The 11950-nt window shown below is 31.8% G+C and overlaps 5 protein-coding genes across 8 annotated transcripts in view; 4 read left to right on the top strand and 1 right to left on the bottom strand.

The window, feature by feature from the left end:
- The first annotated feature begins 311 nt into the window (after nucleotides 1–311).
- Nucleotides 312–4543, top strand: LOC128964861 (G protein-coupled receptor kinase 2-like). The gene is made up of 9 exons (XM_054311511.1): nucleotides 312–986; nucleotides 1060–1155; nucleotides 1234–1346; nucleotides 2079–2254; nucleotides 2337–2866; nucleotides 2927–3132; nucleotides 3276–3368; nucleotides 3421–3564; nucleotides 3637–4543. Exons 1-9 carry the CDS (start codon nucleotides 926–928, stop codon nucleotides 4057–4059), a joined length of 1842 nt encoding a protein of 613 aa, XP_054167486.1. The 5' UTR covers nucleotides 312–925; the 3' UTR covers nucleotides 4060–4543.
- A 1003-nt stretch (nucleotides 4544–5546) lies between these two features.
- On the top strand, nucleotides 5547–6158 carry LOC128964768 (E3 ubiquitin-protein ligase MARCHF3-like). Its single transcript, XM_054311405.1, has one exon. It carries the CDS (start codon nucleotides 5547–5549, stop codon nucleotides 6156–6158), a length of 612 nt encoding a protein of 203 aa, XP_054167380.1.
- A 395-nt stretch (nucleotides 6159–6553) lies between these two features.
- Nucleotides 6554–8228, top strand: LOC128964658 (palmitoyltransferase ZDHHC16-like). 4 transcript variants are annotated; one of them, XM_054311293.1, is made up of 7 exons: nucleotides 6554–6613; nucleotides 6675–6982; nucleotides 7066–7257; nucleotides 7305–7393; nucleotides 7497–7692; nucleotides 7750–7846; nucleotides 7909–8228. In XM_054311293.1, the coding sequence occupies exons 2-7, from the start codon at nucleotides 6785–6787 to the stop codon at nucleotides 8175–8177; spliced, it is 1041 nt and encodes a 346-aa protein (XP_054167268.1). In that variant the 5' UTR covers nucleotides 6554–6613; nucleotides 6675–6784; the 3' UTR covers nucleotides 8178–8228. The 4 variants fall into 4 exon arrangements, with proteins under 4 accessions (XP_054167268.1, XP_054167269.1, XP_054167270.1 ...); XM_054311294.1 differs by having other exon boundaries at nucleotides 6564–6674; nucleotides 6740–6982; XM_054311295.1 differs by having other exon boundaries at nucleotides 6564–6777; nucleotides 6867–6982.
- Nucleotides 8229–8250: 22 nt separating this feature from the next.
- On the bottom strand, nucleotides 8251–10787 carry LOC128964657 (actin-interacting protein 1-like). The gene is made up of 5 exons (XM_054311290.1): nucleotides 10524–10787; nucleotides 8947–10459; nucleotides 8856–8889; nucleotides 8646–8796; nucleotides 8251–8580 (listed from the first exon to the last, which is right to left on the bottom strand). The coding sequence occupies exons 1-5, from the start codon at nucleotides 10534–10536 to the stop codon at nucleotides 8471–8473; spliced, it is 1821 nt and encodes a 606-aa protein (XP_054167265.1). The 5' UTR covers nucleotides 10537–10787; the 3' UTR covers nucleotides 8251–8470.
- A 655-nt stretch (nucleotides 10788–11442) lies between these two features.
- Nucleotides 11443–11950, top strand: part of LOC128964767 (cyclin-J-like) — a 1230-nt gene continuing 722 nt past the window's right edge. Inside the window, exons 1-2 of the mRNA XM_054311404.1 lie at nucleotides 11443–11735; nucleotides 11794–11950. The exon at nucleotides 11794–11950 is cut by the window's right edge and continues 25 nt beyond it. Of these exons, the coding sequence (XP_054167379.1) occupies nucleotides 11638–11735; nucleotides 11794–11950 (255 nt within the window). The 5' untranslated portion in view covers nucleotides 11443–11637. The remainder of the gene's footprint in view (nucleotides 11736–11793) is intronic.

Below are 11950 nucleotides of genomic sequence, written 5' to 3'. Positions count from 1 at the left end.
GTATCATTTGTATCATTTGTATCATTTGTATCATAGTATTGATTTGTATACTACTGTACTCTACTGTACTAACATTTGTATATAAAGTTATGCTGTAATTCACATTAGTATTTGAAATAAATAAAATTATTGTAAATTATAGTTGAATTTAGTTAAGAGTATAAATTTAGTGAATATATGTTAAATTAAATCAAATATAATGCATGAATTGTATTATATTATACAGTATTATGATATTAATAGTAAATAAGTGTTTAAACCGATTAACATTAAGTCATGTGTTGCACATATCATATACAGTATTACTGCACAAGTAGTACACAAGTGGCCAAAGTTAGCCCTGGCTTTGGATCATCTATTGGGTCATACATTGAGTGCCGGTTTGCAAAGTAAGACCAATGGCTGGGCATTCATATAGTGATTGAGTGAGTGAGAGGGTGTGTGAGTGAGTGCTATATGTGTTGTACTGTTTGACTGTATGTGCAGTGAGTGTGTGTTGGATGTAGTGTTGCATTGAATCCATTGATGCCATCAGTTGTGATGGTTTTGTTGTCATCACAAGCATTGCGTTCAACAACTGGACAATCAATTTAGTCAAACAATTTAGTGCATCGATGAGCGAACCGACAGACCAGAGGACAGTTAGATAAAGATTGGTTGCACTCGTAATCACTGATTAAATGTGATATCAAATTGAATGCCAGTGTTGTTGTTGTCGTCGTTGTTGTTGTTGTTATAGTCGACACTGTTTTGGGTTTTTATACAACACTTAATGAAAGAAAATAATGAAATTGATTGACACGAGTGGTGATGTTGTGATGGATGGCACACAAGATATTTATATTAATTTTATGGTATAGTAGTGCCAGTGATTGGCCATCGGGTGTGCCATAAGTGGGCAAATGGTTTGGGAAGTGTCTTATGAATGGAATTAATGGAATTGGAAAATATCGTCGCAAACACTGTTTACCTGAAGGCCAGGGAAGGTATCACTGCTGAAGACAACACATTCATTAACAACACATCACTCACTCTACCATTGATTTGTGTCTCTTATAGGCGGCGCCGACGCTAACAAAGGAAAGTCCAAGAAATGGAAAAAGATTTTACAGTTTCCTCACATCACTCAATGCGTGGATATTAAAGACAAATTAGGTATTGATTTGATTTGCCATTAGTGCTGATGGTTGTGATGACGGACCAACTCATTGATTTAATGATTTGTTTTTTCAGACATAGACTTTAATTATATTGTGGATCAACAGCCAATCGGTCGGCTATTGTTCCGACAATTTTGTGAAACAATACCTCAATATTACAAATGCAATCATTTTCTCGATGCAGTCGTAAGTTATGTTTATTTGATTATCTATTTTTGATTTAAACCAAATTACGGATATTATAGTAATATATTATTTTTTAATTAATAAATGAAAAAATCTTATTTCATATTAATTATCAATTTGACAAAATAATATACAGGTATATACCTCTATATATATATATATATATATATATATACACTGTATATGTTAATATAATGATAGTTATATACTGTATTAGCATGGACAATTTGAATAATTATTACAATATACGGGTATAATATTATATATTTCAAAAATACTTTATTAATGTATAATTAGTTTCTAATTTCAAACATTAAGTATAAGATTTATGTTAAAAATTATAATATTACGGTATATATAGTATTATACTATATTTTTATATTACCGGTAATGTTTTTTTTAATAAAAATATAATGCGGGTATATTTTATTCTTTATTTTTGCTATTTTACAGTATTATTATTTACTTACGATAATATTATCAGAATTTGAATAAATATTTGCAATAATTTGGATATTTATACATTATGTGTAAAATGTATTTATGGGATTTATTTGATAATAGCTCTGTTGATTGTGTAAATTATCGTAATGTTACAAATTTTCTATTAAATTATTAGTATTTTAAAATTTGATAATAAAATATTGTTTATTAGTAGACGTTGACTATATACAGTATATGCCGGTTATGAACTACAGTATTATTAATATTAATTAATTGATTAATTAACAGGAAAATTATGAGTTACAGTTTGATGAGGACCGGGCAGTTGTTGGCCAAGAGTTTGTAGTGAAATATTTAACCAAAGATAGCGCACATTATGTCGATATACTGGAAGAATCGTTAATAACTAAATGCAAGAATAATTTGCATACATATAATAAAGAGTTGTTCGCTGAGTGCGCACAGTATGTAATCATACATTTGATTTGTCTGTTTTGATAATTGATTGATTGATTAGATTTTTTTTTGTTTTTTCACGTTTTACAGAGCAGTCAAAGATTTTTTATCAAAAGATCCTTTTAGTGAGTTTGAAAAAAGCAAATATTTTTTACGATATTTACAGTGGAAAACACTGGAAAATCGTTTAGTCAATGCCAAAACATTTAGGATGTATAGAGTGTTAGGAAAGGGTGGTTTTGGTGAGGTGTGTGCCTGTCAAGTGAGGGCAACCGGTAAAATGTATGCCTGTAAGAAGTTAGAAAAGAAACGCATTAAAAAACGAAAGGGAGAGAGTATGGTATTGATTGAGAAACAAATACTACAGAAAATTAATTCACGATTTGTTGTGAGTCTGGCCTACGCTTATGAAACCAAAGATGCACTTTGTTTGGTATTGACTATCATGAATGGCGGTGACCTCAAGTTTCACATCTATAATATGGGCGGTGAACCCGGTTTTGACTTAGAGAGGTCTCGGTTTTATGCCGCAGAAGTGACACAAGGGTTAGAGCATTTGCACACTCAGGGAATTGTTTACAGGGATCTGAAACCAGAAAATATTCTACTCGATGACCACGGTTTGTATCAATGATTTATTTTCATTACATTTAATTACATAATTTTGTTTGAATACTTAGGACACGTAAGAATATCCGACTTAGGATTAGCCATAGAAATACCAGAAGGAGAGTCAGTTAGAGGAAGAGTTGGAACTGTGGGTTATATGTCTCCAGAAGTGATCGATAATGAAAAATATACATTTAGTCCGGACTGGTTTAGTTTAGGATGTCTTATATATGAAATGATTGAGGGAATGGCACCTTTCAGGGCGAGGAAGGAAAAGGTATTATTTTATATTATTAGGAAACTAATTGAAATAAACTGTACGGAAGTCGATAAAACAATTACATCATCTTATTAGTGACCAATTATTTCAAGTTTTATTGAGATAATTATAAAATAAATATTTTTTGAAATTAATTTTAGGTAAAACGCGAAGAAGTGGAGCGACGAGTAAAAGAAGAGAATGAAAAGTATTCCAACAAATTTAGCGAAGACGCGAAAGCCATTTGTCAAGCGGTCAGTCATTTAATAATATTTTAAATATTTATTTTAAATGTTTATATAATAGTTGCTGAAGAAAGATCCCAAACAAAGACTTGGCTGTTCGAGTGGACGGTTGGGTTCTTTCGAAGTGAAAGCGCATGAATTTTTTAAAATAATTAATTGGAAACGACTTGAGGCCGGAATACTAGAGCCACCCTTTGCACCCGATGTAAGATATTGTGTATTTTTGAGTTATGATTACCGGTAATTAATTATGAATTGAATTTGATTGCATTGATAGCCACACGCCGTTTACGCAAAAGACGTGTTAGACATCGAACAGTTCTCGACCGTAAAGGGCGTGAATCTGGATGCCAGTGACGACACGTTTTATAGCAAATTTAGCACCGGTTGTGTATCGATTCCGTGGCAAACTGAGATGATTGAAACTGAATGTTTCAAGGAATTGAGTGCTTTCGGACCTAACGGTGTGCTTACACCAGATCTCATGTTTGACTGTCCACCTGTTGAAGAGTCAAAGGGTTGTTTCCCGTTTCGCAGAAAAGCAAAGAAAAGAGACATTAAGAGCTCATATTCAGCGACAAACGACCACTTTTCACATCTGTCATCCTCGGGAACAGAGGCTAAGGAGGCGGCGATGACTCGTTCGCAGCCAACGCCTTCCGGAGACAATGTTAATCCAATGGTTTCGTTAAACAGTTAATACGATTTTTCTAAATATTTATTACTACTTAACTCTACTTCTTTCACCATTAACTCCGTTCATACAAACAAATTGTTGTTACCTTTACTACCTGTTTATCTATATTTCTATTAAATATTCATAACATTAACAGCCAGTTGTCATATAAGTCATACATAACATAACAAAATATATGATTAGTTATATTTACGACAAGTTTGTTTCAATGCACTACAACCCAGTCATACAGTTAAAGCACCGGTTCTTTGATTCAAACTTAATGTATAAATAGAGTTAGAATTTAATTTGAATTTTAATGAATCAATTGATGCCAATTGATAGATATGTTGTCTGTTTGAATGAGCGATATGTGCCATAATGTAACTAAATATATATATAAACCAATTGTGACATCACTCGTATCTATACTTTTTTAAATACAATTAATTAAAAGTAAACATATCATCTCTACTCTCCATTATATATATATATATCTATTCCATTGCTGTCCATCTCTTAGAGTATTTTTATTCACTATTTTAGACCATTTTTTCTATTGAATGACTCATTTAAATCATTCATTAAAAAACTCACCCATGTTTTTAATTTATATAACAAAATTGTTTTAAGTTGATAATAATAATAATAATGATAATAATCACTATTGTAATTAATTTATATGAATTTATATATATAAATATACTTAAGCAATTATCTATGTCAAAACAATTATTGAATTGTTTTTAGACACCAATCAAATCACTATAAATGAGTTATCAATGGCTCAAAAGATATGCATTTCCTGTAATTTAATATAGTATAAAGCTATTTGTTTATTAAATTAATATTAATTATTAATTGATGTGATTATTATTGATCCATTTGGTCGCTATTGATGTGTGCTGTGATTAAAGTAATTAAACTAAATTTAAATGAACACCCGCTTGATCTTAAACACACTAAGTCTTGATTTTAATTAATATCAATTAAATGCTAACTCAATGTAATGTCGATATTATATATAGAATATATGGTATTAGCGGACAAATTGTTTAATTTATTTAAGTTTGTATTATTATAGCCATAATGTATTTATTATTAAAAATTAATTAATTTAATAAAACCTTTAAATCAATAACTATGTTTATTATTGCTATATATATTGAATTGAATATTGAAACACTTTAATTTTTATTACCTTAATTAATAATATATTTATAATATACTGAGTTAATAATTTTGATTGCAATTAATACAATACATAATTTACAGTATAATGTAATCATATACTACTGTATAAATGACTCAGTTATTAACAGTAATTATAATAATTTATTTTAATTTTAATTTAATAATTATTGTCTCGTTATTAATTATATTATAAATAAAATCTTGTTATTTAAGCGCAAATTTGATATCAACTTTTAAAAAATATATCGGATATATAATCGATACGTTTAGATAACAATTTTGTTGATTGACTTATTATTGTGATAATCAGTGATCAAATGAGTGATAGTAATACACTAACTAATGATTTACTTGAGGGCCATGTGATTGAATGTCGCATTTGTTACCAGACTTTGGACGCCAATAGCTTTTGCAGCGGTCAGGTCATCAATCCTTGCAATTGTCAGGGAATGTATGCTTTCGCACACAAGACATGTCTTGAGGCCCGACTTCAACGTACGGCACGTGTAATGTGTGATATATGTCGGTTCGCATACATTATGACCCGTAAACCCAAACCACTTCATAGTTGGTTAATGTCTTTTGCGTGCAAAGACTATTTCATCGAAATAATGATCCAAACGTTTAATATTTTAATTGTTTTGATTGTCTGTCATCTGATTTTGACAGACAGTAGAGCCAAACTACCAAAGCTTTTATTGTCTTCACTCATGGTTTTCCAGTTAATCCATTTGTTTCTCTTAATAATCTTTTGGATACAATTTGTTCTCAAGTCTCGACACGATATGAATGAATGGAAAATAAGTAATTTTTTTGTATCGGTTCAACAAAATCCCGATTACAGACTCGACAAACGTTATCTACGGCCGCGTTCACCGGTCAGAGCGTCCGGTGCTTTCGAGTCAACATCTCATCAAAAGTCTAACTAATTGTTTAAAATTAATTTCTTAATATAATTTTAAACAAATCAATTTGTATGAATATTTAACTGAATTTTACAAAGTTTTTATTAAATATTTAATTATTAAATAAATCATTGATTATTATCAATGATTAAAGCATTTAAAGCTAAGTTGAGTGCAGTTTATGTTTTCAATGATATGCAAACTCATTGAAAAGTTTGTGTAAATTGTGTTAATTTAAAATTTATTAATTTTGTAAATCATAATAATCTATATTATATGATAATTATTTGTCAATTATTACTGTTTAAAATTAAATTAAAATTATTAATTAAATGACAATAAAATACTAATTCCTATCAATGAAAGCCAATATTATATTTCAATACTTTAGTAGACATTAGCGCCAAACTGTTTGAAGCACTCAAACAATACACGCAATCGCTGTAAACAATAAACACATTCAAAACATGTGATCCAATGTATGGATAAATTAAGTAATTTTACCGACAATTGTCCTGAAAATGATTACTTTTACCTCAGGTTTGACTTTCAGTGATTCACAGAATCGTGTTATTGATTAATGATCTCATTTTGGTGACCGTCAGCTCATATTTGATGAACAAATATATTGACCAATGAATCGGTGAGCGATGTGGCGGCAGTGGTCACGATTGTTGCCGCGTATTGTCCCAACAATTGGTGACAGTTTAGCCAACAAATTATATTTAATAGTTTTGTATACAAAGAGTCTCTTTTTCAACATTCATGTGGACTCGGGTTATATTGCGGACACATTATTAGAGCCAATGTTTTGGTTTGTCGACAACTTTACGCACATATTAGGACCGGTCAGTGATATATACCGTATATATTATGCGATGAAATGAGGACACGAACTCATCTCTAAATATCTTTGTTTATGTTGTCGCAGGTCTTTGTTATTTCAGTTATCACTCTTTTAGTTGTATTTGTATTGATTGCATACGTTGTCGGTCTGTCGTATTGGTGGCCGACAAACAAATTGGTTACATATATAGCATTAGTGATCGGCCATTGGTTGCTAATTAATGTCAGTTATCACTACTATATGGCTTATACAACACTTCCCGGACATCCACCGGAGGTATAATTTATAGTCAATCATTTCATTTCTAAAATTATTTAAAAAAGGACCAATTGATGGCCGAAGTGGTCTCATTTTGTAAGCGATGTATTGCCCCGAAATCGGCCCGAACTCATCACTGTTCGGTCTGCAATCGGTAATAATTTAATTGCAAATTAATTGTTTCTTTTGGGTATTTTAAGTTGATTTGAGTTACATCTGATTTGGCATTTAATATTAAACCATTGATTATCTGTTAGATGCATCTTAAAGATGGATCATCACTGTCCGTGGCTTAACAACTGTATCGGTCATTACAATCATCGCTATTTCTTCATGTTTATGGTGTACACCTGGTTGGGCACTATATTTGTCATGATATTCGGCTTTCAGATAGCTTATGAACATTTCTGGCCACCCGTAGAAACCGAGTCTCAATCTGATCTCAAATTATCAGTAATTTAGATACAAATTTATCGGTATTTATTGTATTTATAAATATTTTTTTCAAAGAATTCAACTATCATTTCCATTGATTCGTTAAATTATTGGAAACATAAGTGCATTATCTTTGAAGGACTCACAACAATCGGTATATTTGTTGCTTTGGGTATGTATTGTATTTTAGTTATAATTATATACAGAATGTTAATCATTTAACGACAACGACAGGTGCTTTAATGGCCTATCACTCACTACTCATTACAAGAGGTGAGACCTGTATTGAGCGACATATTAACAAAAAAGAGACCAAACGTTTGTCACAAATCGGGAAAAAATTCATAAATCCATATGATTTCGGTCCGCGAGATAATTGGCGACGTTTTCTTGGCCTCAATCGGCCCGGAAAATGGCTTAATGTGTTAATTCCGTCAACATTTCAGCCAAATGGTGATGGAATCACATGGTTAACAAACAACAATTTTAGGCAAAAATTATGAATACAAATAAATTTTTTATTTAATATAATATTTCATTATTCATAAATATAGGTTAAATAAATAAAAATTAATATTTCAACACTTGAGAAGCGGATCACTCATTAAACTTATGATTCATTTAAAGGCACTTAAAGCCAAAAATGGACATTAATTTAAAATTGTTAGTACAGTATACAGAGGTTTAACTCAAAAACTATAATTTTTATGGCTTATTAACACGATTTTGTTAAAAACATTAAAGAAAATCGTTTAACCATATCTTTGGTATTACATAACCATAATTTAGTCATTAATTAGCCAAATATAACAGTCCAAACTTTAACAGTGCCGTCGTGTCCGGTCGACACTATTGTTGACTCGTCTAACCATTCAATACGTGTTACTTGACTTTGAGGATGAGCTTCTGTTTAATGAAGGTTTTAATTTTAGAAATTGAGATAAATTATGTAAAAAATTAGAATTATTTACTTTTGAGAGTAAAGTGTTTATTAGGTTGGGATGCGTTCCATATGATGATACCGGTGTCCAATGAACCCGAAGCCAAATGTATAGAATTGGGAGACCAGGACAGACAATTGACTCGAGCCGTATGGTAACCCCACTCAAGTTCATGTGCTAACTGTTAACGTAAGACATCATTAGTTAAAAATTATTTTCATTTAACATTTGATATCAAACCTCATAAGAGTCAGACAAATAGAGAACTATTTTCCTATAAAACAAATATCGATATTATGTTAGTATTGTTTTTTGTGGTAATAATTGTTACCTATTCTGGTCAGAAGCGGCCAGATATTTGCCATCCGGAGAGTAGATGACATCAGTAATGGGCGCTCTTTGATCTAAAACTGTTTTTTCAGTCAAATTAGTGCCGCCGAGTATATAGATATGTATTTTATGATCCTTAACTCCGCCGACCGCCACTTCTTTATTACTTTGATTAACACTTACAGATGAGGGCTCATAGGAAACTGGAATCGATGATTGTTTGCCATAATTGCTAACATTAGTATATATACTGATGGTGTCATAACCGGCCACTATTACTAACTCCTGATCTTCGAGAACTGCCACTCCATGTGGTTGTGAATCTAATTTGATTTCGTTTGAGAATTTATTCTCATTGGTGTCTATCGTACGAATCCTATCGTCATAACCAACACTAAATACGGTATTCTTAGTTAAGGCCAGATCTGCCACTTGATTGGTGTGACCTTTGCCTTCAATACGATTGTGGTCTCCATTTTGTGGATTCCAATAAGTGATATATCCATCAGTACTTCCCGTATAAATATATTTCTCGTTTGAGTTCTTATTGACTGTTAAGGCAGTGATAGTTTTATTATGACCTTTAACTATACGTAAAGGTTTATTCGGGTTATTGACATCCAAATAATTGATGAAACCCGACAATGAAACGGATAACATGTATTGGTTTTGCCACAAACAGCTCACTTGTTGATCCAAGATATCGGTTCCCATTTGGAATTCAGTAACGACTTGAAGTGTATTTGTGTCCCACAGTTTGCATGTCTTATCTCCAGAAGCAGTCAACAGCTGTGAACCATCCGGTGACCAGTGAATGGCATATATACCACCGGAATGTGCGGGACTTCCAAATTCACCGACTTTACTGTAATCATTAGTTTTATATAAAAATAATTTGCCATCAAAGCCGGCGCTGGCAAATAGATCGCCATTGGGTGCAAATCGTACTGATTGAACAAATCGTTGGTGATCTTCAAGTTGAGTCTTAAATTTAAATGGTGGGCCTTCATAAATGCCAACAAAGTTGTCTTCACTACCAGTTATTATACGGAAAGGACGACCGGGACGAAAATCACATGAATTTATAATTTTTGAGTGACCGGCAATTTCGCCGACAGAGGTACCCGTTTCCATCATAAATACGTGACCAAAGCGCTCGCGTCCCTCACCGACAGCAACAATACGTTGACTATCCGGAGACCACGCGAGGTCTTTAATGTTACCGACAAACGGTTGGAATTCATTCTTCAGGATGTGTTCCTTCTGAGTCGTGTCCCAAATGCGGACTTTGCCCGACTGGTCGGCCGAACAAATGTAAAATCCGGACGGACTATATTTGGCAACAGTTGTTAACGTTGAGTGTTCCGTATAGATGTCGGCGATGGACGGGTTGTCAATGTCTCGGATGATAATACTGTTACCATTAGGATAGAGAAAGTTCTTGCCTTTGGGGTCACCGCCCAACACAAGAGGCAAACCTCTTTGAGTTCGAGGAAGAGTAGCAAAGGTGTTACCTATCAGTTGATACCATGGATTATCATCAGTGGTAATACTATAAGACAATTCACCGATACTCACGATTTTGAAGCATTTTTTAATTCTTTTGAATAATTCTAACCACAATATTATCTTTTAAATCAACAAATGAATGGTTTATATGACACCTAATTCAGTGTCTTTTCAAATGATTTATTTGTTTATCACAAAAGTTTGTCACAAGTTTTGGGACAAACAGTGGTTTAATTGAAAAACAAATGCAATGTTTTGACACAAAAGCTATGCTTTCTATGAGTTGAATGAATGTATGCTTTAAATTGAATCAAACGAAACACCCATTTATGCCTTAATAGGAAATATTGTCGAAAGTCATAGCATTCACAACATATGACATAACAACTAATGTTAAGTCACACTATCTATTGGTTCATATTATATACATTCACAGTATCTATAGATTCTATACTGTATTTATAACACTGTTTGACATTTAAATATCTATTAAATTATCATTAATTTAACCAACAATTCCATCATTATATCAATTATATTAATAACAAAATTATTAGTTATTCATATAATACTGACTATTGTTACTAACATTTATCCATTCATTATATTATAACATTCAACTATAGGTATACTGTAATGTACTATACTGTACATACAGTAAAGTAATATAAAGTATTAGAAAAGTTTTACAAATACAAAAAAATGTGTGCAGGTCATAAATGCAATATTATGTACTGTACCATGATCATTTTGGATCATTTTGGACCATTTAATGTCATTTAATATCATTTTGGTCACCGATTGATATTCAAATAAGACTTTTAGTGTGACTTTTTATCAAATGATGATTGATTTGCATATAATTAATGAATACTAATAGCAATACTAATAGAAATACATTATTAATATTAGGAATAACTGTCAAACAATTAGTCACTGAATTTGTCACAAATATTGTATATATTATTAACTTTGACTATATATAGGTGTAAGTCATAGAATGCACTCATTAGTAGTCAATCTTACAATTAAATAGTGATTCGATTGAATCGATTGATTGTTTGTAGGCTTTTATATATCGAATGATTGATTGATTGATTGGTTAAAGTATTGTTAGAATCTGTCTCTCATTGATATCCAGTCTTACAGACCATCACTGAGACGACAATATTGACTATCATTGATGTCCTCATCAGTGGTCACTCCAGAGCTCGAGTATAGCGATGAATGTGTGGCTTATTTGATGAACAAAGAGAAGACAAGACGTGATTTCATTGATCGGTAAGTGTTTGTCAATACATATGATGTGAGTCATGATTTAGTGGTGTCTTAATGACAGATCACCACAAAAGGACTTCCGTTACGATCTCGTGCAAAGACTACACGTGTTATGTGAGTGTTTGAATTACTCGACACGTGTCAAACATTTGTCAGTATATTTGTTGGACTATTTTATGGACAATCATATGATCATTGATGAGAACCTTGAGTTGACA

Source organism: Oppia nitens, unplaced genomic scaffold (genome assembly GCF_028296485.1).
Source record: "Oppia nitens isolate AA-2021 unplaced genomic scaffold, nextdenovo-longstitch-racon4-pilon3 scaffold9_pilon_pilon_pilon, whole genome shotgun sequence".
NCBI classification, from domain to species: Eukaryota; Metazoa; Arthropoda; class Arachnida; order Sarcoptiformes; family Oppiidae; genus Oppia; species Oppia nitens.
The sequence above is the reverse complement of the archived record's forward strand: the minus strand, read 5'-3'. Positions and strand labels throughout refer to the sequence as shown.